Source organism: Aythya marila (assembly GCF_965140915.1).
Source record: "Aythya marila genome assembly, chromosome: 30".
NCBI lineage: Eukaryota > Metazoa > Chordata > Aves > Anseriformes > Anatidae > Aythya > Aythya marila.
In genome coordinates, this window is record NC_139071.1 from 589,829 (window position 1) to 615,270 (window position 25,442).

The 25,442-nt window shown below is 58.4% G+C and overlaps 1 protein-coding gene across 2 annotated transcripts in view; it reads right to left on the reverse strand.

Annotated features, from left to right (window-relative positions):
- The window catches only part of LRP1 (LDL receptor related protein 1), an 89,156-nt gene that overhangs the window by 41,504 nt on the left and 22,210 nt on the right, over positions 1-25,442 (reverse strand). For both annotated transcript variants that reach the window (XM_082781274.1, XM_082781273.1), the window contains exons 3-9: positions 22,958-23,095; positions 19,226-19,345; positions 18,450-18,578; positions 17,395-17,658; positions 3,747-3,909; positions 2,203-2,425; positions 1,719-1,908 (exon numbers count right to left, since the gene is read on the reverse strand). In XM_082781274.1, the coding sequence (XP_082637400.1) occupies positions 1,719-1,908; positions 2,203-2,425; positions 3,747-3,909; positions 17,395-17,658; positions 18,450-18,578; positions 19,226-19,345; positions 22,958-23,095 (1,227 nt within the window). The remainder of the gene's footprint in view (positions 1-1,718; positions 1,909-2,202; positions 2,426-3,746; positions 3,910-17,394; positions 17,659-18,449; positions 18,579-19,225; positions 19,346-22,957; positions 23,096-25,442) is intronic.

Consider the following 25,442-nt stretch of genomic DNA (forward strand, 5'->3'; position numbering starts at 1 on the left):
GCTTGGGGAGCCCCCTCGCAGCCAGGAGCTGAGCATGGCACAGGGCAGAGACAGGAAAGGGCCTGCCCCAGAATCTGGATCAGGGAGGAGCAGAAAGCAGCACCCTGTGTCCCAGCACACTGCTGTAACTGCTGGGCCACACTGCCTCTGTGCTGGCCCTGCCAGCATCGAGCCTTCCAGCTGCATGGGCTGCTGGTGGGACACGTCCCCGTGGGGCCCCAGGGCCAGGGACAGCACGCGCCTGGCCCAGAACCTCCCAAAGCACGCCCATTCCCCGTGCAGAAATCTCCTGATTAGTTTTATATTCTGGAAAATGCCAAGCAGGCTGCAGACACTAAGAGGATTTTAAACATGTAAATTGATTTAACTACAGGAAGGTGCTGGGGGTGGAGCAGACAAATGGGGAAGGATGTGAGCAGGGGAGGGGGTGATGTCTGCAGCACCAAAGCCTTTTAACTCCCCTGCAATCTCCTGGTGTCCAGGAGCACAATGCCCCGTCAAAGGGTGAACGCACCAGCGGGGACAGAAAGCACGCAGCACTGGAGAAGGCAGCCATTAATATTTCAAGATGCTGCATCTGCTCCCATTTCCCTTTGCTCTCTAGCGCGACGTGATCAATCAATCACACCGCGCCGCCCGGCCGGCCCTTGGGGACAGCTCTCATTTCTAGCTCGGGGAGGAGATGGTGGTGGTGGGGGGCACCCCAGGGCGGGTGGCAGCCCAGAGGCACTCGGCCCAGCGCTGCTGCCTCCGGAGCAGGAGCCCCAGGCTCTGCCCTCGCCCAGGAGGCTGCTGCAGGCAGCAGCTTCACACGTCTCCGCAGACCACGGCCGTGCCCGGCAGCCACTGCCTCCGCCCCTGCGGAGCTGCTGATCGTGAGCTCCCTGTCCCCATCCTGGTGCGCCGCAGCCTGCCCAGCGCTCTGCCCATGCAGGCAGCTCCAGCAGCCTCCCCAGCAGTGCCGGAGCCCAGCCCAGCCTGCAGGGCTGATGCAGCCCCTGAGCCCGGGTTCCCAGGAAGGTGCAAGCCTGGAGGAAGAGCCGCCCCGCCAACCTGTGCGGCAAGGAAATGCGGTCAAGTGAACGAGGCACAAGTGGGAGCGCAGCTCCCGGGCTCCCCTCAGATGTGGGAAGGGGACGGGCTTACAGCGGGTTGTGAGCCAGGACACCTGCTCTGTGGCAAGGCTTTGCTCCTGGAGAGGGCAGTAGGAAGAGCGGGGGCTGCTCTGAGCCAGCCCCTCTCCATCCTGCTGTCTCCCCTATGCAGCGAGGCGTGGACTGCTTGCTCTCATGGAGCAGCGGCACCCATAAGGGCCAGGTGTGTCCAGGGTTCACAGCTGGGGATTTTGATCCAGCATGGGCATGGGAGCTGGACATCAAGCTAACTGGGCGCAGCAGAAGTGAGTTTCTAGCTTGGGGAAGTGAATCTGCCCCATCGGAAATTAAGGAGGTGCAGCTTGTCCCCAGAACACCCCCACAGCCTCACACCAGCCCCCAGCACAGCAGCCACACACAGAGGCAGCGCTGTGCCATGGGAAACTGCTCCAACGCAGCCACCGCTGACACCTGAACACCCCTTCTGCCCAGGGAGAGGGATGGTGACCCCACTTGTTGTACCAGAGAGGCCACGGCTCAACCAGGGGCCTCTGCATCCCATTTCTCCCCCTTTGGTGCCTTTCAGGGTCCAAGAAGCTGCTTTTCCCAGGTCGGGGCTCCCACCTGTGGGCTGCCGCCGCTGGTGGTAGATGTGCAGTGCTCCTCCCTTGTCCACCCTCGTCACCACCTGGTACTCGGTGCTGTTGAAGCGGTTGACCCGGATGACGCTGGTTTTCTGCTGGGCATTGGCGTTGTCTGAGTTGGTGGCATAGAGGTAGTTCTCAAAGACGGTCAGCCCGTAGAGGTGTTCGATCTGGAAGGCACCATGCAGACACCCATGAGGAATTTAGGAGATGCAAGAACCTGGCTCCAAGGTATTTGAAGCCCCTGAATTCCTGCCCTATGGCTCTCACTCCCCGCCGCCTTTAGGGCAGGGGATGGGGCTTGGCAGTCAGGTAGTGCAGGACCTGCTGCTCACAGCTTTTATTTGCTGAAATGAGCAGGCAAAGCTCATGAACCACTGCTCCTGGCAGGCTAAGCTCAGGTGTCCCTCCAGCACACTCTGCAGTAAAGCCCCCAGTCCCAACCTGCCTCTGGCCCCACTCACCAGGATGCCCTGGATGATGGTATGTCTGTTCTTGCCTTCGTAGTCCACCACCTCGATGTAGTCCAGGTAGGCGTCAGCCCAGTACACGAGCCGGTTCACCAAGTCCAAGGTGATGCCGTGGGGGAAGACGATCTTGCTGTCCACCAGCTTGGTGCGGTTCTGCCCATCCATGTCGCAGCGCTCCACCTTGGGGATCTGCCCGTAGTCCGTGAAGAACACCTTGCTGCATGAGGAAGGCAGAGAGGGGAGCTCAGAGCCTGGATGCCACCTCCAGTCCAGAGAAAGAGAGGATGCAGACATGCAGACAGCACGCGTCCACACTTGCAGATGTGGGCTTGCATTCGAACATAGGTTTGCACGCTCAGGGGACCATGCACACAGGCTCCCAGCCATCCACACGTGCAAGCACGACTCCCCAAGCACGCATCCTATCCACTGCTGCACCTTTGTGTTCATGCAGGCACATTTGGGCACAGGCAAGCACTGGGGCAATGCAGGCGAGCCTGTGCCTGGCTCAGCAGACACCGAGCACCCCTCACATGGCTGCTGCCAACAGCTGCCAGGCGTGGCAGCCCTAGGAGCTCTGAGGAGCTGCAGCAACCTGGGCAGAGATGCTGAGACAGGCAGCCAGTGCTTGAACTGAGACCTCCTGGAGTCACCAGGATGAAGTCCAGGGCCCTCCACCAGCTGACGTGTTAAAACACAACCCAGCTCATCTACTTGGGCGTCGTGCACCCGAGAGCAGCATTTCAGCAGCTGCCATGCACACCCTGAGCCTCTCCGGTGATTCGGCATCGCAGCCTCCCCACACAGATTTTGCAAAGGCAGCTGTGAGAGTGATGCTCCCTGACTGCAGCACCCCGCATAAAGAGACCCAAGGGAGCCGCTCAGTCCAGGCAAGCATCTGACACAGCTCGGTTCCCGAAAGCCAGGAACAGCTGGGATCACTCAGCCATGAGCTGGAAGTGGTGGCTCGTCCTGAGTGTGGCCACCAGGCACATCCCTACCGGGGACGTCCTGTTGGAGCGAGCGAAGCCAAGCCCACTGCCCTGGGCAGGTGGAGCAGAGGTGCCCTGCAGAGGGGCTTCTGGACGCAGGCATGGTGACAGGAGATGCCAGCAGCCCCAGAGGCAAGGACAACACACTTGCTCACCAAGGACAGTTAATTACAAGACTCAGGTTAGATGCTGACATCCCCCAGTGCTGCACCTGTCCAGCACTGTCCCCTGTGCAGTGTCAGCCGAGCAGACAGGCTGCTCTGACCCCTTCTAAGGACTAAACCCTCTCCAAATCCAGCTGCTACTAGTGGGCTGCTTAAAACTGCTGTCACAGCCATCCTACAGCACACAGCCCTGATCTCAGCCAAGGGAAATGCTGAATTCAGGCAGAGCTAAAGCCCGGAGGGACCCTCATGGGGGTGAGTTGCTTCTTCAGCGGCACCCCTGCTGCCCACCGGACGGCATGGGAGCTCGTCCCCCCCAGCTTGCTCCACCTCTGCAGGGCTGCAGCAACACCGACCCTCCCAGGCGGCAAGCAGCTCTTACCCCATCGCTGGGTCTAGCGCTATCCCTTTGGGGTTGTACAGCTCCAGGTCCAGCAGCGTGACGCAAGTGACTCCGTTCTTGTTGCAGACAAAGATCCTGTCGTCGATGTCATCCACAAAGTAGAAGTTGCCCGTCAGCCAGTCGATAGCCATCTGCTCCACATCTGGGCCATGGGAGAAGAGAGGCAAAGAGAGGTTAGGGAGACAGGGAGGGAGAAGAAGCCCAGGAAGAGCCCTGGCAGGCTCCCTGATCACCTCCCAGCCCAGCAGGCATCTCAAGCATGGATATAGCTGAGGAGTGAGCACACGTGAGGCACGAAGAAGCTGTGAGCACACCAGGGCCCTGGCCCTGCTCACCCTGCATGGCAGCAGCAGAGCTGAGAGCAGCCCCCTCGGGCTCACTGTTGCCCAGGCTGTGCCCACTGGCCCAGGCTGCACCTGGAAGGGGAAGGGTCTGCTCCACCGTGAAGTCTTGGATCAGTGCGGCAACCTGTCCCCTCCACTGCACCCGCTGTCCCTCCTGGGGACCTGCCACCACAGGGCAGCACTGCTGCTGCCAGCGTCTGCGCTACCAGCGATGCAGCATGCGGCTGCACAGGGATCCCTGCAGGAATGCTGGCCAGGCAGCAGGGAAAGGTCCTCCCGAGGATGAAGGCAGCAGAATCAACTAGCACAGCAGGAAGAAGAGCACAAACTGCAGCGTCAAGACCAAGAGCAGCAGCAGGTAAGGCCCTGCTCAGGTGAGGAGCAGGCAGCGGTAATCCGGCATTGCAAAGTCGCCCCGAGCCCTGGAGCAGGTGAGTGATGGCATTTGGCACGCCGAGTTTAAGTATTTAATTAAACCAGCAAAAGCCTGTTAAATCGGATAAACCTGATGCACCCAAATTCTTTGCCTGTAAGCAGGGTGCTGCTGCACGCTGCTCGGCTCCCCTTCCCTGCTGGCCCTGTCCCACAGACAGAGCGAGAGCTGCAGCTCCCGGGTACTCTGGGGAAAGTGGGGGCTTTGTCCCCCAGTGCTTTTGGCTGGAGAGGACCCCAGGGCCACTTGCCCCGACCAGCAACACCGTGCTGCTGTCCCTGGCCACCTGCAAGGCAGAGCAGGGCCAGGGCTGAGGTGTCCGCGGCCCTGCGCCGCGACTGCCCCGCGGCGCTGGGACCCAGACAGCCCCAGAGGAGCAGGGCCAGACACTGCTGAATTATTAACTAGTGCAGAAGCTCCAGAGCGCAGAGGGAGGGAAAACATGAATCAAGCCAGGACGTTTTGCAATGCCCCCAACTCCCCCTGCTTGCACGATTCAGCCTGATTACATCAAGCCCTTCCCTGCTTTAGCACCACGAGGCGCTGCCCAGCTGCTGACGAGCGCCGAGCTCATGAACACCCAGGGGTTTTGTGGGTGCCCTGTCAACCCTAACCCCAAGCCCTGAGCTACCCGGGCCAGCTCCCACTGCTGCACACCCCATTCAGCTCTTCAGGCCAAGCCCTGGCCCTGGGGACAGGGATGTCTCTCTGGCAATCACGCACCCTGGGGCCAGGGCTGTGCACTGATGACCGAGCGGAAAGGCGAGGCTCGCTGTGTCCCGCCACTATCACCCAGCCTGATTTATCTCATAAAAATAAGTGGAAACAGTCAGAGCTCAGGAATTAGCACCAAAGCAGCTACGCCAAAGGCACGCGGAGAGCCCAATGTGCAGGGAGTGATGAGTGGGGCCGGGGTGGAGGTGATGCCCCCCGGGGCCACAGGGAGCCCAGGGCAGTAGGAGCCGCTGCCCCAAGGGCTGGAGCTGGGCTGGGGACGTGGTGCAGGGTGGGCAAGGGCTGCATTCTGCCCCCTGGGTGCCGGGGCCCCTCTCGTCTTCCCCACGCCAACCAGCCCCCTCCTCCTCCACCCACGGCCCTGATTCACCGGCCTCTGATGAGAGGAGGGGGCGGCAGCGACACGCACGCAGCGCTGCCAGGGCCAGGAACGCTTCACCGACGGGACTCGCAAAAATTCCCCAAAAATCAGCTGCTGGCTGAAGCTCGCGCAGCGCTGAGTCAGAGTCACAGGACAGCCGGGGGGGGGGCGGTGAGGACCCCGTGGGACGGCGCAGTCCTGGCCCCAGTCCCGGCACCTGCGGGCGCCCAGCCCAGCCCACCAGAAGCCCTCCTCCCTCAGGTTCTCCCAGGGGCTGGATTCATGGGCCGTTTGATGGCAAATCCTTCCAGCAATGGGGATTTGGCCTCTCCTCGCCACCCTCCTTGCCCCCCCCCAGCCAGGAGCTGCCGTCTGGCAGAACCCAGCGCACTCAGACCCCGTTTTTGTTCTCCCTCCAGAACGGGGCTGCTGCCACCTCACCGAGCGCTCCCAGCCGAGCTCGAGCTCGTCTCCAGCTCCTCCAGCTGGGAGGAAGCTCACAAGCATGGCATCCAAAGGCTGAACACAACTCGGGAACACATCCAGAACCAGCTGCAGACTGCAAACCGCTCGTTCCTCAGGGCCCGCAGCCCCTTTCACGTTCCCGGGACGCTCTGGCAATGCCTGTCCCCAGCACGGCTGCCACCGGGGACCCCGGGGAACAAGGGGACACCAGGAGCAGCAATGCCTGGCTCCAGCACAGCGCTGCCAGCCCAGTGGGGGGGGTCCTTGCTCAGCTCCCAGCCTGGCCCCTGCTTGGAGCTGGGCATCGCCGGGGCGGGCAGCGGGGCCGGGCCGCGGGCTTGAAGCTGGAGGTGACGCAAGCACTTGCTCTTCTCCCAGGCTGTATTTTTGCAGCTGGAAAGCATTACGCTCCTCAAAGGCTTTTGTTTTTCAAATTGCTCCCTCTCCCTGCTCTCTATCCCTCCCTCCCTCCCCCCACCTCCTTTGCAGGAATCAGTTGTTGCTATTATTATTATTATTATCATCATCATCATAATTTCTTTCTTGTAGCCTCAGATAAACCTGGTTTTCCTTTTGAACTTTCAGTGGAAGCAAATTGAGCAAATGTCAATTTTCACCCCCAGCGTTAACATGCAGAGAGCTCTCCCCAGTTCACTACAGTTCGGGGAGGGGGGGCAGGCTGAGAAGGTCGGGGCTTTCTCCTCACCCCCGCCATCCCCTGCCAGACAGGGGGGACCAGGAGCTGCCCCAGCCAAAGCCCTCTCAGTGACCCAGCTCAGGGATCAGAGGAGGAACAAGGTGAGGGCAGCCCCCCCGTCCTCTCCTGCCTGCAGCTCCCAGTGGCAGAGGGATGCTGCCTACGAGGGCATCTCCCGGCCCCCGGCCGAGACTCAAGTCTCCCTCCTTGCTCAATCGGCGCTGGGTGTTGCAAACAATTGCAACATGCAAAAATCATTTGCTAAGATTTATTTATTTGCTAGCGTTTGAAAAGGAGCTTGGGGGACAGAGAAGAAGGGATGTGAACTTTAAAGGCTTTTCCTGGAAGAAGCTAATTAACCTCATTAGGGCCGGATCGCTGCGGCCCATGCCAGCTGGCCCCACTCAGAAGCGCTGGCCACAAACGCGGCTGGTGCGGGGCCGGATGCCGGAGGGGACTCTGCCCGCTGGGTTCCTTTTAGGGAGGGGGCACAGAGAGGGAGGACAGAGGGAAGGCAGCCCCAAGAAGTTCGTCAGTGGCACGTTGCTCAACGATGGTGGGCTGGCAACTTCAGCAAGCTCCAAAACCAACCCTGCGCAGATGTTTCCTGGTTTCACGCTGACCCTGACCAAGCACTTGCTGAAGTCCCTGCCACAAAATAATCTGCGTGGCACTGGGCTCAGATTTGACTTATTTCCCTTCCCATGATCAGTGGAAGAAGAAAGCTGAAGCAACCTCTGCAGCCATCATGGCACAGGGATACCAGCAGTGGCTCTTCACATTGGGCCGAAGGTCGCTTCCAGCCCAGCCTCCGACAGCGCACTGAGACCCTGCTGCAGCTCAGGGAGCACGGCAGGAATACCTGACCTGTGCCCAAGGATGAGGCTGAAGGGCAACACTGGTCCCAGCCAGGAAAGGGACATGCTGAAGGGGAGTTGTTAGGACTTCTGTCCTTGGCCCCGCCAACCCTTACAAGTCTTCCCAGCAAAACCCTTCTCCTGCCCCCAATCCCAACCTCATCCTGTGCTCAGTGGGGCTGGGAGCATCCTGTCCTGCACAAAGAGCTCCTTGGCACACGCGGTTCACTGCCAGAGCAGCCATCCCCGGAGCTCCTGCCGGAGGCTCTCCCTTCCTTAACCCAAGCCCTGGAATATCTGATTTACCCCACAGCAAGTCAAGCACTGTAAGACTGTGGGTTTTTTGGGGAACTAGCTTTGCTGACCCAGCACATAACTTTCCTCTGCATGAATCAGTTGTTGTGCACTCTGCAAATACATCAATTATGGTCTGACACAAGGAGGAAGGAAACATGCAATCTTGTCTCAGACTAAAACATGGATTTCGACACAATTCTGGAACAGCTGCAATTAAGATGCGTGCAAGTCAGGCTCACCCTAACTCTTACACTTTTAAGCGTGTAAGAGGCGAAGTGCTGCAGAGCTCTGGAAGAAATCCTGCTTCTTGACTACTGCTAAAAGGGGCAGCTGGAGCAGGACACGGCAGGAATTGCTCAGGAAAGGTCCCAGTTCTGCTGGGGAGCTCTCCCTTGCCAGTCTCCCCCTTTGGGGCAGCTGAAAGCATCGCCACCCTCCAACAAAAGGTCAATCATACAAGCCCCTCGCTCACCTGTCTGACGAGTTGCATTTCTACTTTACCCCAGCACACATCGAGGAGCTCAACCGAGCTCTGCTGCTGCTACTCGCATGTTGTTTTTTAGGTCCAAATTCATCTCCTGAAAACAACCTACATATTTTGCTTTCAATGCTTTGGTGGTATGGACTGTCCCTCTGAAGGAAAACCAGACGAGTTCAGCTACAGCTGCGGTGAGCAGAGCAGCCCACAGCGGGGACAGGAGTCGCACCCAGGATGCCTGAGCAGCCCAGGAGATGGGACAGGGCTGCCTCCAGCACCCAGCCGTGCCGGCGCGGCTGCCACCGCACACAGGGAGCCCCCAGCACACTGCTGCCGAGGAAAAAGCTTGGAAAAGTCGCCAAATGTTTCAGTTCAAAAACGCCTCCAGAAGAGGAACGAAGGCTCGTCAGGAATGCAGTCCCCAGGGCTGCTCAAATACGTTGGTTTCCTACTTTCTTTTTTATAGGGAATGATCCGTTTGATACATTTACATAATACCATAATCTGAAGGAATTTCTGTCTCTTCCCTCCACACACATCCTCTGCCCCGGAGAACAAGACGCTCTCTGTAATGGCAAACTGCTCTGTGGATAAACACTGCTCCTGGGGACAATTTTCCTTAATTAAAGTGTGCTAACAGGACAGGCACAAAGACAAACTCGGGCCCCTCAGGGCATCCGCCTCCCGCGGCCAGCAGGGATGGGGACGGCTGGGTCCCACCACACATCCCCAGGGGGCTGGGGTCCCTCCGTGCCCCTGCGCCAGTGCCGGGCAGCTGGTTTTTGGCTTGGGGTCAGCTAAACACCCCCCCCTCGGGCTGCAGGGTATGGCTCAGCCCCTGCAGCAGAAGCTGCCATCGGCTGCCAGCCTGCGAGTGAGGAGGAGGCGCTGCGGACAGGACAGACACCGGCGGGTACAGCCAGCACCATCACGTCAGCCTGGTCTCCTTAGAAAACCAAGCTAAAAAAAATAAATATACTAAAAAAAAAAAAAAACAAAAAAACTCCGTTAAGCTGTTTAGCTCAGAGGAGAAACTGCTGGGTGGGAGCCTGTGGCCCACGTCCAGGATGTCTGACTCGGCGTGCAGAGGGATGCTTGCGGCCTCCATGCATGCACCGCGTGCCTGCATGAGCCTCGCGCTCCCCACGAGCTGCACTGCCCCCCCCCAGGGGTGGCGGCCCCCTCCTGCCTCCTCTGTTGCCTTCCCCAGCTCCAGGGCTCTTCCCCAGACCCCAGCCTGCTCCCCCCTTTCCCAGCTGCAGCACTGGAAGTGGGAAGAGCGAGACCAGAGCTGGGGCAAGCTCTGTCTCAGCTGCAGAGGACAGCCAAGGGACTTTAATTACTGTTCCTTAATGAGGCGATTCCACCAACAGAAGCATTCAGCAGAGGCCGGCCGAGGGACAGGCTGCTCGGCCTGCTTCTGGCTGCAAGGAGAGGGCAGTGAGAACCCGCGGGAGCTTTATCGGGGTGCTTTGGGGAGGGCAAGGGGACAAGGGACGAGAAAGCTGAGACAGGGACAGCTGCAGGCGGGGCGGTCCCAGCAGAGCGCAGCAGCGGCAGCGCAGGACAGACGGACGTTTGCAGGAGGAAACATGCCCCCTGCCACTTCAGCTCAAACACGTCTCCGTGCACAAGAGGATCCCAATTACCGGGGGAATTAATTTCGCCCTTTAATCTTCAGTAACGTGGAAACAGGGCTCGGCCCGTGCTGAGCAGCACCTTGCCGCTGCCGGAGGGGGACAGGAGGGCAGCGGGAGCCGCGTGGGAAGCGGGGAGGGACAGGACCGGGGTGGGCAGCTGCTGCCCCCAGCACGGTCAGACCCCGGCCCTTCTCCAGCAGCAGCAGCCGTGCACGATGCGCGCAGGAGGCGGCACAGGCTGGAGCCTTCCTCCCGCGGCTGCCCCGCACGAGGCTTTGACAGCCGCCTAACAAGGCAGTGCCCCTCGAGACCAGGCTCTTGCGTAACCTGAAGCACTTTTGCTTCCTCTTCCTCCTCCCCCTTTTTTTTTTTCTTTTTCTTTTTTTTTTTTTTTTTTTCCTTTGCATAATGAAAACTTAATGCGGCCCGTTTAACCAGAACTCACAGCAGGCTCCCAGCCAGGAAAAGGACCTCACTTGGCAGAGCACACGGACGCTGCCCGAGGATGGGGGGAGCGCAGGGAGCCCCTCTCCACAGCTCTGCAAGGAAGGGAGCCAGCAGCAGAGCCCAACCCCCCCGAACTGTCCCCTGCATCCCCCCCCCAGGGTGCCACCGTGGCATGGGGCTGCTACCCGCAGCCCTCGGGGACCCAGCACAGCCAAAGATCTGCCCCTTCCCCGGCGTGGGGGCACGCTGAGCCCCTCTGCTGGGGGCTCTGCTGGCAGCCCTGTACTGCCCCCAGCCCCACGCTGCTTTTGGGCATCGCCGAGGCCCTGCTCAGCCCTCTCCAAGCCTCAGTTCCTGTCTCTCATGCAGGAAACACAAAGAGGAATTGAAGTGCAAAGAGCAGAGTCCTGCTCGGCCCCAGGGAGCTGTCGGTGCCTCTGCAAGTCAGCAGCCCAGCCCCTCGCAGCAACCCCACCGTGGGGGACCCATCTCCCCCAGCTCCTGCACCCTGCCCACCCCACATCTGCATCCATGCTGAAAAATCCGGGCAGGCACCAAGCAAAGGGGCTGCCTGAAACCACCGCAGCCTTCATCCCCCCCCAGCACAAAGAGCCGACGGGTGGGAGCAAGCACCCTGGCCCAAGAACCCACATCAGGTAAAGCAGGAGAAGGAGATCACGTCCCTGGCTCTCGTGAGTTACTGCTATGAGAGCAGTCATCAACAGTTAAAAAGCAAGCAAGAAAGGAATCAGCAGATGAAATTACCAATCATCCCTCTTTCTTGCCAAAGAAGTTCACATCAGAGCCTCTTTCTTGGCTAGAGCGAGGCAGAAAGGAAGAAAAATAGCTTTCCATGCAAAGTGGGGAAAGAAAAGTACTTGGATTTCTCTGTAGACCAACATCTCCCTGAAATCAATTTGTCCCAAACCCTACAGCTTTTCTGCTTATTGGCAACAGAACAGGTCATTACGAGTAACAGGGCTGAAATGGAGTCAATGAAAACAACCTCCTAGACATGCTTGTTTAGATAGATGCTGCCCAGGAAGGTATTTTAATAATGGCCAGATTGTTATCATTTAAGGTTTATAATGCACTCGGGATCAAATGTCCCACTATTTCAAACCCCTTCCTGGGGGCTTGTTTTATAAAAGACAAAGAAAACAACAAACTTTAAAACAAGAAATAATAAATCAAGAAAAGGCTCCGCAGCCTTTTCCCAGCAACCCTGGCCGCGTCCCGCCAGGCAGCCGACATTCCTGGACGCCAGCCCGCAGACCCCACCGGCGCAGCCGCGGGCACGGCTGGCCCGGACCCATCCCAGCTTCTGCGGGGACGCCGGCAAAGCCGCCGCCACCTCCCCTGCACTCTGAGGGGAGCAAGGCTCAGGCACCTCCAGCTCCAGAGCCACAAATTGAGCTGTACTGGCACCAGGGATCTCACAGCACAATAAATGCATTCAGGACAAGGAACCCTGGCACTGCGGAGCTACCGGTACCATGCAAAAAGTCAGGAGTTGTTTGAGAAGTGGGGAGAGAAAGAAAGGGAGAGAACAAGGAAGGGAGGAACCACCAGGAGATCCATTGAGAAACTCTGCTTTTGGTCTCCTGACACGTGTTTTCTAGTATTTTTCCATAGTAAAAGCAACGAACTCTTTCCTTTCTTGAAAGCCGAGTATCACTTGATCGCACCACTCTGGGAACTGAGGCTTTAACGCGGCAATCGCAGCGCTCACAATAAAAGCCTGGGATGCTGAAAGGCTGGGTCAAGCTGCTGCCAATTAACGGCGGCCTTTACACACCCTGAAGGACTGCTCCTTGCAGGACCACGTGCCTCGATCCCCAGCTCTCTGCGGGGACAGATTTTGCCTTTCTCATTTCACCCATAAAGAACTGAGGCACGGATCTGATTTAAGGTCACCCCAACCCAACCTCAAGCCCAAGCACACCGAGCACACACACAGGGTCATCCCTTTGGTGACCCTGCAGCGAGCCAGCCAAACGGCCAGCCCGGGAGGTCTGAAGGACTCAAGAGACTGGTGCAAGCAGCTGCGAACGCACCGGGCGCTTTCCAAAAAGCAGCCCCAGGAAGGGAGCACAGGTAGCAGGACCAGCAGCGAGGGGGGGCGGTGGGAGAGGTCTCACAGCAAACCTCCACGGGCCTCTGCAGCAGCAGAGGCTGGAGAGCAGTGGCCGGGGAAAGGGAAGAGGGCGGCTGGAGCGCAGCGCGGCTCCCTGTGGCCAGCCTGCCGCTCACCCAGCGGGGGTTTAGCAACGTGAAAGCCTGAAAGCAGATTTTGTTTTGTTTTGTTTTGCTTTGAAATTCCTTGGAAGGCCCACTCCAAACAAATGAGAACATTGTCTCAGGAAACACGTGGAGGCTGAAATCTGGTTGAGAAAACGCACGGGACCAGCAGGTCCCCGGAGGGTCGGGGATTAGCTGCCAACCGAGGTGGGTCTGCAGGAGACCCGCGGCACCCGAGCCTCCACCCAGCATCTGCAGGGCAGCCGGGGAGGACAGGGCCTAACTGGGGTCAAGTCTTGCTCTGAAATGAACCCTATGAGCCTGCAGCCGCAGAGGGAACCGAGCCCCGCGTGGCCGGCAGGAGCTGGGGATGAGGCCTGGGAGCGCTGCAGAGCCTGGTGCCAGCGGCCAGACAGCAGGCGCAGCACCGGGGGCACGGCTGGTGGCAGGGGATGGCCAGGAGCAGACCCGTGCCCCAGCAAGGGGAACCCCAAAACATAACAGGGCCAGGACAGGGATGGAAGTACTGGTGGAGGGAACTGCCCCCAGGGCTCCCTGGGGACTGAGGGGGCTCCGCTGGGGAGCAGCCCCCTCACGGGGTCCCAGCTCCCCGCAGCTCCGCTCCCAGCAGCCGGCTCGGCTCAGGGAAGGCCAGCAGTCCGAGCAGACACTGGGCCGACTGTCTGTCTGAGCAGCAGGGGAAAACCTCTGCAAGCTGCAGAGAGCAGCTCTTCCCCTGCACACACCAACACACACTCCTTTTTGTCCTTGAATGTGAGCATATATTCGGTGCCTGCCAGGATTTTCCCTGATTAGAAACAGGACTGGAATTTTCACACAGAGAGGAGGAGAGAGAGAAAGAGAGAAAGCGGAAAGGGAGGAAAGAAGAAACAAGTTCCCCTTTTTGCGATTCAGCATTGGCAGGAAGGACAAGGCCCTTCTTGCACAGCTCAGAGAAGAGCTCATTCCCCATTCTCAGCCCCGCGGTCCTACAGACCCAAGGGCGAAGGAGGACCAAGGGCAGGGGCTGCACGTGCCCAGGGGTGCTGACTGCAGACCCCAGACCCCAGCAGTCCCGCGGTGTCTGGATGCAAAGGTGCTGCCTTTGAGCTCCCTGCAAACAGGGGGGCAGGGAACAGAGCCAAATTCCTGCCGCGATAAGGGAGCATGAGTCCCCCACCCCTTCCCCGCTGTGGGTTTTGCTGCTTTGCAACACAAGCCAGGGATCACTTCCCACTTGCAGCACAGCCTCCGGTGCCGGCACTGCCACCGAGCCCACCGCATCCTGCAGCTCCTGCACACAGAGGTGCCCAGGGCTTCTGCCTGCTGCAGACAGCACGGACTGATGCAGAGAGAAATAACTCAGTTCCAAAATGAGGTTTTTGTTTGTTTGTTTGTTTGTTTGTTTGTTTGTTTTTTTGCTTTCTCTTAGAGAAAGGGGTGGAAGACTTCACCAGCCTCTGATTTTTAGCATGCTCCTGGAAGAGATGTGGGGGCAGGGAACAGGACACCTCAAATCAACTGAGAAAATCACTGCCTGTGAGAAACGTCCCTGGGCTGCACGTCTTTGGGAACCAAGGGACAGCCACCATGAAAAAGTGCATCAATACTCAAGGTTTGTGATAGAAGAAAGGGTTTAGCAGTGCAAGGAACTGGGGAAAAGCAAAGCTTCAGTATTCAGTGGGTCTTGCCAAGCCCTGTTAATAGTACTCATTTAACACATCTCCCACAACACAAGTGACACTAATCTCTCCGCAGGAATGGAGAGGGGACAAAAAGGCATGGAAGCACAGCTCCTATCAGAACTGGGCTGTGACATTTCACCATCCCAGACTTACTGGTGACAGCTGGGGGCTGCTCATTTTCAGCCCTTTAGCATCAGTCTTTCCCCATCAGATGCCAACTCAAGCCACATTAGCAGCAGGCACCAGGGAAGTCTGGCTCCTGCTGTTAGTAGATAAATGTCATAAAGCAGCAAATAAAGAGAGAATCCACTAATTGGATTGACAGGTCTCTTCAGTGTCCCAACAGGGAGAAGCAGGAGAGTGACGTTATCTCCTCATCAGAACCCCCCAAAATTCAACCCAGGCTTGGGACCCGGGGCAGGGAGGATGGCCAACAGTTGTCTGAAAATCAGAACCAACAAAATCGGAGCCAAACGGTTCAGCAACCCAAACCTGAGGTGGTTTCACACCTGCACGCTGGAGGAGTGACCCTATTGTCATGTAACCCCACAGAGAGCCTCCGCAGCTCATGTGCAGGCACCCACCACACACCAGCAGTGGGGACAGCGTGCAGGAGCTGCTGCCACCCTCCTTCCTGCAAAGGGGACTCTTCCCTTCAATCCAGGGCAAAAGCAGGAGTTTTCTCATCCAGGCGAGCTGAATTCCCCTCTTCCTACTCTAAACTGTAACAACATCAGGAGGACAAGCAAAGCAAAGCACCTTTTCTTGTTTGGACTTGAACACGGTCTTATTACGAGCTACCTTCCCCTCTTGTCCACAATTAAAAGGCTGTCCGCAGAAGGTTAATAACCTCCTGGAGCCACAGCAGCCAGGACCACTGCCCCAAAGCCCCCACTCAGGCACGGCAGAGGGGCAGCAGAGCAGGCGTTGTGGCTCCGGTCCTGCCTCGCTGCCTGCCTCTTGGTCTAGAAGTTCTCTCTCCCTCTGCAGCTCCCTCAATTTGAGCACAATCCCAGCCCTCTTCTGCTGCCCACACCGTTAACCTCCTGCAGTCCAAAGCCAAGCGAGAGCACCTCAGGGGCTTCAGGACGAGCCAGGGAGGCTGCTCGCTGTCAGGGAGGGTGAGCCTGCCTTCCAGACACAGCCTCTGCCCCAGCAGCATGGCTGGGGCACCCAGCTCCCCCTTGCCAGATCATTAGATCAAGTCTGCAGGCAGTTGAGAGGCCACGGCAAGCCTTCATGCCAGCGATGTGCACTCCTCCACGGGACCCGACCCGGATCACGCAGGGAGACTGCAGCAACCCAGACCGAGGCAATAAACTGGAGGACAGGGCCACAGCCGCTGTCCCCTGCGCCCGTGGTTCCTGGCCACCAGCCACAGCTGCAGGAAATGAAAACCCTAACGCCCTGGAAGAAACCCCACAGGACCCTCCTGTGAACCAAGGGGAGAGACCAATCTCATCTTGAGGAAGCCTTAAGAGAAGCAGGAGGAGCACACAAAAGCAGACCTCAAACCACTGGGGGGGAACAGAAAGCAAAGCCCAGCCCTGTCCTGCCTAATTTCAGGCTATCGCCTGTAAGAGCAAAGGGTGAGGCCGCTCCCTAAAAATACACACCGCCCTAAAAATACACAGCGCAAGCCTAAATGCACCGTGCCACGCACACCCTCCGTGCGGCACAGCGGCCGGAGCACGCCGAGCCCCAGCTCAGCCAGGGCCCAGAGGTGGCATGGGCCGGTCCCCAGCAGCCCCGTGCACTCCAAGCACAGCCAGGATTTGGCCCCTTCTCCCCGTCCTGCCTGGGCCACTGTGACGCTGCCGGGGGCAGAGAAACGCCCTCGCCCATGGACCCGTCGGAGACTTCTGTTGGTTTGCAGAGACCCGTCTGTACATGTTCATCTAATTTGCTACGCTAGCTATTGCTCATCAGGTGAAAGCGCCCTCGTTTCGAAGGATGGGGATCCTTATTGCATCAGGCAGCCGCCGTCTGAAAGCACTCCTGGTTTTAAGAGGTAAAATACAATGGGAGGATTACACCAGGGAAGCCAAGGGCTCCAGAACCAGATGGTGATGCCCTGAAAACACCAAAATCCCACCCTAGCTGCCTCAGTCTGTGGTTTCAGAGGATGAAATCAGTGACAGGAAAACAGCGAGGGGCCATTTCCACATCCCGGCTGCACAGCTACGACACTCAGCCACCTCCACAGCTTCTCTTCCAATCCCACCTGCCCTGCACCACGCGCACACGAGGGCACACAAAGGAAGGGCCTGGGAAGCCTGCAGCTTTCTGCCACGATGCCCACAGGGCTCTCAGGAGAGCAGACGGGGGCACGCACCCACATACTCGTCTCCCCTCCATTTTCTAGAGGGCCTGAGTCAAAGAGCACCGAAATCCCAGCAAGCAGCTTTCCTTCCCCTGCCTGACTGCTGAACTGGGACCAGCAAGCCCAAACAGGAGGCTGTGCTGTAACCGCACTCATCACAGCCTGGGCTACACAAACAGAACCAACCATCTGCCACCAGCTGCCAGCAACTCACCCGGCCGCGTGACTGGTCGGGATTTGGCACTTCTGGGTCAGGATTTTGGTCTCAATCCCTACCGAGGGACAGGAGACCAAAGCCCACTTTGGCAAGAAGAACACAGGGCCAAAACCAAAAGAGGAAGCAGGGAGAACTGCTGGCCCCATCCCCCCTATGCAGGTATCACCTCCACTCCTCACCATATCATTTTGTGTTATTCACTTGCACAAAGAAGCCCTGAGACTTGCTAGGAATAATAAGAGGGAAGGAAAAGGAAAGCCGAAGGTTAAAGGAGAATAAAGAGGAAAAATCTGTGCCAAAGGCCAGGTGCCTGGCCCTGCAGGAGGCTACCTCCCACTGAAACACCCCCTTGGGACTCTCAGGTCACAAGGAGTGGGAGCAAGCTTTGGAGGGGATTGGGCACTCACGGTGCAGGCTGAGGGAGATGTTGATGGAGCGCTCTTCCACAAAGCCCTTCAGGTTGGGGATCTTGGCACACTTGAGGATGGTTTGGGAGGCACTGTCGCCCACGTGCACCCAGCACACCGTGTCTTCGACGTAGTTGAAGTCCATGGCCGTGGTCTGCTTGGCACTGGTGGGGGTGATGTTGGGCACGGGGGCCCCGCTCAGGTAGGTGGCCAGGATGTTCTGGGAGTTGGCGATGAGCAGCACAGGAGGGCGGTCGACGGGCTCTGGAGAGGAGAAGGGGGGTCATGGCCAGGCACCACAGCTTGTGGCTGCAGCACCACATCAAGCCACACCTTAAGTACTGTGTTCAGTTTTGGGCCCCTCGCTACAAGAAGGACATGGAGGTGCTCGAGCGAGTCCAGAGAAGGGCAACAAAGCTGGTGAGGGGCCTGGAGAACAAGTCCTATGAGGAGCGGCTGAGGGAGCTGGGCTTGTTCAGCCTGGAGAAAAGGAGGCTCAGGGGCGACCTTATCGCTCTCTATAGGTACCTCAAGAGGCTGTAGCGAGGTGGGGGTTGGTCTATTCTCCCACATGCCTGGTGACAGGACGAGGGGAAATGGGCTTAAGTTGCGCCAGGGGAGGTTTAGTTTGGATGTTAGAAAAAACTTCTTTACCAAGAGGGTTGTGAGGCATTGGAATTGGCTGCCCAGGGATGGTTGAGTCACCATCCTTAGAGGTCTTTAAAAGACGTTTAGATGTAGAGCTCAGTGATATGGTTTAGTGGAGGACTAGTTAGTGTTAGGTCAGAGGTTGGACTGGGTGATCTTGGAGGTCTCCTCCAACCGAGATGATTCTGTGATGGTGTGATCAGCACACAGCCTGGCCCTTCTGCTCCCGCAGAAGCAGTGCTGTGGCACACAGCCCAACATGTGCAAGAGGAAAGGTGGCAGCACCGGTTGTACTCAGGGAAGAGCGGCTTAAAGCAAAGAAGTGGGGCAGGGGCACACCTACAGCAGGAGGCAATGTTTTTCAGAGCTATCCAGAGACAACACACTTCTCTCGTCCAGGATCTTACCATTCTTGGCTTTGCAGGATCTGTTATCAGGCTGCAAGAGGTATCCTTCAACACAGCTGCACGTGTAGGAACCCTCTGTGTTGGTGCAGGTCTGGCTGCAGGTCCCATAGACAGTGCACTCATCGAAGTCTGGAAAAGAAGACAAAAAAACAAGGTTTGGACCAGCATCTTTCCTTAGCTGCCATGCAAGGGAAGGATACGTTCTGCAAGGAAGTCCAGCAACATGCAGAAAGCAGAAGGACCGTCACAGCGAATTTCTAGTCTGAATTTCTCTAATCTTCAGCTTCCAAACCCCCAGCTCGCATGCTGCTCTTTCTTCTGCTAGATGAAAGAGCTGTCTCCATCAGAAAGCTCTTACCCCTAGAGGTGCATGCAGGAGCTGTTAAAAGTCCCCTTTTCACCCCTGCTCAGATAAACGAACGATGGAGCAGCAGAAACCTCTCATTTCAAGACTTGTTTCTAGGCATTGCGTGGATCTGATCACTCCCTTTGACCCCCTGCTATTTTCCAGCATCCTTCCCAAGGCACGGACAGCAGCACACACCAGTGCAGCGACGGCCTCTCTGACCACACAAAGCCACGTCCTCACTCCCTTCCAATATTTCTCAGGATTCACTGAACAGTCCCGCAGCTGAAGAGAGACGATCAGAGCCCTGTCCTATTGACCTCTACAGATCAGAGACTGCTGAGCCCCCCGGTGAACCCCAGATCCCTTTGGCCACTTTGCCAAGCCCCAGGAGCAACCGCAGCCCCAGGAGCGCGGCACCGGCACCCACCTTTGCAGCTCCTTCTGTCCTCAGCCAGCTGGAAGGAGTTGTTGCAGTAGCAGGCCGGACCACTCAGCGTCGGCACACAGTGGTGCTGGCAGGCCAGGGCCGTGCAATTTGCTAATTGCTCTGAGGAGAGAGGGGATGGAGAGGAGAGAGGGTCAGAGGTGCAAGCGGCCACACATGCCAGAGCCCTGCACCCGGCCCAGCCTCGCCGCAGGCAGCGACACCTTGGAGTGGACACCTTGGAGTGCCCAGAGGCCTGCAGAGGCTGGAGGACAGACACGGCTGCCCGGCTCGCTGCTCCCCATGGCATAATTTCTGTTTAAAAGCACCCACGAAGCCTTCACATCTCCCAGTGCTCCCAACACATGAAGCAGGCCAGGGCTGCTGGATGGCCTCGGCAGCTTCTGCCTTGCTCCACCAACACACGGCAGCTTCCAATGTCTCAAGGTTATTTAGTGCCAGGCCTCGTTAGCCTGCTGGGGGTCTCTGGGGAGGGGATGTGCAGTGCTAGCTGGCTCCTTTGCCACCAGGCCTGAGGGGGGACAAGCAGGGTGCCCAACCCCTCTGTGTCACAGTGGGACAAGAGCACGGCTGCCCCAGCTCGCCCCTTAATGCCAGCAGCAGTGAGAGGCTACCGCAGCCCAACCAACACAGGGCTAGGGCAAGCTTTCCCAGCAGAAGGGATGCTCACCGTGCCAGACAAGAGTGCATCAGCCCACAAAGGCCTCTTTGTCTGGGGGGACGGCTTGCACTGGGTTTTATTTTCTCTGCTCACCCTGCCTAACCCAGTCATTTTGGTGCTCAGAGGGCGCTGAACTTGGGTCCTAGCAAATCTGCTTGCAGAGGGGAAAAAACAGAGTGCGCCTGCAGCCGCCCAACCACGCGCCTCTGCAGACCAGGACAATTCGGCCCTTTCCACATCCCCATTAGCAGGAGGAGCAGAGCTCGGGTGCTGCGCTCGCATGCCAAGGGACGTCCCGTGGCTTCTCCACGTTCAGCAACTCTGCTCTGCCTTTCCGTGGCCCCCATCACCTCCCAGCCTGCCCAAACGCTGCTGTCTGGAGGCTGTCCCGAGGTACAGGAATTCAGATTCTGAGCCCCGCTCCTCCCCAGCCCTTGCGGTATTTGCAGACAAGGTCCCACAGCTGGGTGACCGTACCTGTCCTGCCCTGGCCACTTCAGCTGTGAAGCTTCCACACCCAGACCCCTGCCCAGCCTAGCCAGGACCAGCTCCCCACCGAGCCCTCCGAATCCCAGCGGCCTGCCCCTGCAGATCCCCCCCTTTCTTCTCTCTCACCCCCCTGCATCTCCTCCTCCTCCCGGGGCCACATCCAGATGGGAAGTTTCACGAGCAGCCACCCTCAGCCAGAGTCCCCGACACGCAGCGCTGGGAGCCCTCAGGCTGCTGGGGTTGAAGTGGCAGTGCTGCGGGGGGGACACACAACCCTACAAGGCTACAGCCGCAGAGGCTCCTCTCTGTGCTTGGGGCCCGGGGGGGCCTTTGCTGGCTGCAGGAGAGATCTTCCTCCTCTGCTAGCACCGAGGGCCAAAATGACCGACTGGAAATGTTGCCCCTTGCATGTGTAATCGTTTAATAGGGCAGGCAGGGCCCAGCTGACTTGTTTACAAGGTTTATCAGCTTTGGCAAGCCCGGCTATTCATTTCAGATTCTTATCTCCTCACTAAAGCATCACATGCATCCAACAAAAAAAGAAAAAAAAAAACTCAAGAATGCAGGGTCTTAAGCGGAGAGGGCAGGGAAGACAATGGAGGGAGTTTCAGCACAAAGGCTCTAATTGCATTTCCATCTCCTACGGGTTTTTGCAAGGGCAGCAGAGGCTCCCCAGTTCTGCAGATGGGGCTCCGCGGGACAAACCTCCTGAGCGCAGAGGAAGCTCACGTTTATCAGCAAAAGACCTCAGGGCAGAGAGGCCAGGTGCAAAGGGCAGTGAGGGGAGCAGGATGAGCCGTGATTATCCAGCAGGCCAGAGCATGAACCAGCAGCAGGGCCTGGGGCTCCTCGTTCAGGCCTGACAAGCTCCACACCCTGCTATCGGATGCAGGATGAACGCATTTGCCAGGGCCCAGCCAGCCTCAGCTCCACCCCGACCTCTGGAGAGGCTCCGCAGCCTCCTTTCCGCAGAGACTGCTCCCAGCGTGCGCGGCTGGGCAGCACTTGCTGGCAGGCAACATTACAGCAGAGGCATCACGGGTTCAGCAGCTGCCGCCCCGAGTGCCCCACGTCCTGTGGGTACATGGGGCCCCCAGCCCGCAGCGAGGAGCGGAGCTGGAGGGTCTGCAGCACGGCCGCCGGAGCAGCAGGACACGGGTGACGCCTTGGGACATGCTCCGAGTCTTTGCGCAGCAGCAAGGCTGAGCTCTTCACTGCCCCCGTGCAGGAGAGCAGCCTCAGGTGCCAGCCCCGGCTGCCTCCAGCCCCCTCCCCACACACTTGCCCTTCCAGACCCTTCCAGGAATGGCCTTGGCTGGACGCAGGCAGCGTTTGGGGCAGTGCCTCGCACCGCAGCAGCGCACGCTTCTCACTTCACGCCTGCTCCAATTGCTGCCTTCACCTCCTGGATAATCATCCTCGGGGCCAGATTAGCAGCACCTCTCCCTAAACCTGGAGCAAAGGCAGGTGGGGGCTGGTATGAGGTTTGGGATCAGCAGCAAAGAAATGCCTCCCTGCCAGCTGCGGGCACGGGGGACCTCGGCACCCGACGCAAACATGAGCGAGAATTGGGGCCCGCAGCGTGCCCCAAGCTGCGAGCAGCGACACAGGGCTGCCAGCACCCAGCTCCTGCCTGGTGCACGTGGGCCACATGCTGCCCCACCGTGAAAAAACAGATCCCAAATAACCAGTGAGACCTATTAGCTAAATATCAATGCTCGGGGTGTGCAGAGCAGCACGAACACCCCTGTATTGCTCCTGCCAGCGCTGCCCCAGGCGGCACCAGCCAGCCCCAGCAGCAGAGGAGCTCCCAGCTCGGGGCCAGGGCAGGAGGGAGCCACTCATGGCTGAGCATCCCAAGCCCAGTATCAGGCTGGGAGTGATGGAAGCTCGGCCCAGCAAAGCCCTCTGCCTGGGGAAGGGACGGGGCTGGGCAGAAGGCACGCTGCTCGCCCAGAGCCGAGACCCAGCTCTGGGGTCAGCCCAGGACACGTGTTTCTGTGCGGCTAAGCTGTGCACTAGGCAGCCAATGCACATTGATTTTGGGAGAGTTTCCCAACAGGATTAGCAACCAGGGACTGGCCAGGAGGTGGAACAAAGCTCCTGGAAAGAAGGAAAAAAACATACCAGTATCTTTTATCTGAACCAGAATCCGAACTCTCCAAGCTTTTAAACCCAGGAGACAATGCAGCTATTTAATGGCCTGCAGGCTCAGGAATGATGGGCATTTACTTGCAAGCGGCTCTGGATAATCTCTGGCCCTGCTAGCTGCCAGCAAGCACTCAGCTACCCCTACACTGGCTGCCTGTAGCTGGGAGAGGGGAGCACGCGAGCGCGTTGGCACTGGAGCAAAGCAGTTACACAAAGCACCAAGGAGACATACCTGAGGCTGCACATGGGGACTCACCCCAAACAAAAAAACACGGACCCCGTGACTCTCACCACGGTGGAGAAGGAAAGGAGGCCAGGGAGGTGTTTCGTGACCCAGCCCACCTTCCAACAAGTCCTGTGTGTCCACAGAGGGTAGCTGGGGAGCGGACCCTCGCCATCCCCCAGACACCTACCCCGACAGTGCGGCCCCTCGTCCGAGCCATCGAAGCAGTCATGGAGTCCGTTGCACAGTTTGCTCATGTGTATGCACAGCTCTGTGCCCAGGCAGTTGTGTTCGTTGGGCTGGCATCGCGACACCTTGCTCTGAGGACCTGCAAGACAGCAAAACACTCAACTGTCACCACGCAGAGTAAAAGCAGCACCCAAAGTTGCCGACCGGCCCCAAATCATTCCAGCTCCCATGACTGTCTGGGACAAAAACAGCCCCACTTGCCCACGCCAGGCTCTGCTCTGCTCCGACACCCCCAGCTCTTGCCTAGAGGAAGCTCGTGGACAAGCACTGCGTTTCCCTTTCAAAGCAAGCGGTACTGCTGCAGGCACAGCTGTTCAGGAGGAAAAGCACGACCCCTCGGGTAAGCTTTCCCTTGTCCATCACAGCACGCAGCCTGCCAAACAGCGGAGCCCCAAGCAGCCAGAGTGGAAGGGGAGCCCTCACCCAGACCCAGCGAGCCCAGCCAAGGAGATGAGCACCCTGCAAGCCTCCACAGCCAGTCCTCGGGCACCCACAGGTGCTGGGACGTGCCGAGCCAGCGAGGCACCCCCAAGGCACTCGCAAGCTCCCCGTTTTGAACCCTGGGAGCTCACCCCCACCTCCCCAGGGTCCCCCTTGCTGCCGGAGCACCGAGAGCACCTGGGGCCAGGCGGTGCCCAGACAGCACCGAGCACAGCGGGTCCCCATCCCCCGGGTGCCCAAAGCATGCCCGCAGATGCCAACAGACTTTGTCTCAACCGGCAAGCACGCAGGGGGCCATTAAGAACCGGGGTTACACGATACAAGGAGACTTAATCTCCATTATTAACTAGAAAAATTACAAAGGAAGCACGGCTTTATTTTTAAGCTTCTCAGAAAAGAAGCATGGCATTAAGACAAACAACAAAACATATCATAAAACAAGTAATATCCCGAAGCCCTGCTAAAAGCTCCCCCAGTGTCTCGGTTCCAGCCCCACTTCACCCCAGGCAGGGAGGCAGCTGCCTCAGGGAGCAGCGCGTGGCTGTGCCCCAAAACAGCGTGGGCTTGTGACACGTGGACTGGAGAGCTCTGAAAGCCTGGCCCCTTGCAAGGGCTCTCCTAGTGTCCCTGTCCCCAAACCTCTCTGGGTTTTAGGGCTGAACAAGGAAATCTTCAACAGCTCTTACCAGAGCCAAGAGCGTAGCTCGACTGGGTCAACAGCAGCACGCAAGAAAAATAGTGAAATCCCATTTTACAGGGAGACAGCAGCTATTTCTGCCGTGCCTTCCCAGCAGCAGGACACACAGCACTCCAGCCTCACAGGCAGCAGCCACAGTGCCGTGAGCGGCTCCCCACGGGGCACCACGTCCTCCCGCAGCAGGCGAGGAGCCAGGCTGACCCAGCAAGGGCACCTGAGCACGTGCTGAGCTTCCCGTCCAGGCCTGGTCCCATTTTAAACAACTATTTAGACCAGCAGCCACCTTCATCTGAGCCTCAGGTAGCCCTGCTGGTGCAGCGTGTCCTAAATACACTGGAGCTCTCCCTCGCCAGGAACACTGCCGGGGTCCGGCCGTGCAGCCGCGGATCCCCACCACACACGGTGACCTGCGCCACGCTGCTCGCTGCCGGCCGCTCAGTTTTACTTCCTGCAAGCTGCCGAGTTATGCCGAGTGTGCTTTTAACCCCAGCCCTGGGGCTACCAACACGTGCTGTAAAGCGAGGACCACACGCGCTCTCCTGTGCTTGTGGAGAGCCCACAGGACACTGCCAGCCCCTGGCACCAGGAGCAACCCTGCCCCTTCCCCTCTGCCCCGCCAGCTACCAGGGCTGTGGCCGAGCTTCTCCTCCAAGCCCCATTTCCACTCTCTCTGCCACCACAACCTGTGTTTTCAGCACTGCCTAACTGGAGACAAAGTGTGTGGGGCTTCTCTCAGGCTGATTCCCCGCAGCTGAGCCTCAGCCACAGGCCGACAGCACACAACAGCTTCCCCTTTTCCTTCAAAGCATCCAGGACAGGTGAGTTCTTGCATTTCCCTCCCAGAACACGGCAGAGGGCCCCAGCCTCCCCGCGCTGCAGAGCACGAGGAAGCCCCTGCACAGCCCTCCAGCCTCCCCAGCGAAGAATCAGCAAGTGGTTCCTTGCCAAGCAGACAGAGTGGGCTGGGTTTTCCCCCCCCTCTGCCCTTCCCAAATGAACCGAATTCTTTGCAGAAATAAAGTCCAGCAGGAAAAGCACCGCGGCTTCTGCTCCCGCGGAGGCAGGCAGGGCACTGCTCCCACACCAGGAGGAGCCGGCGAAAGCCTCTCGCCGTGAGCACACCACCACGGCTCCTGGTGGAAAGTTCCCAACTCGCCGTGGTGAAAAACTTCATCCTGCTTTTGTCCGTTTCGTGCAAAGTGACTAACTCTGGGCGTATTGAATAACATGCCCTTTTTTTATTGAATAACATGCCTTTTCTTGCACAAGAGGTGCCCAAAGAATGGAA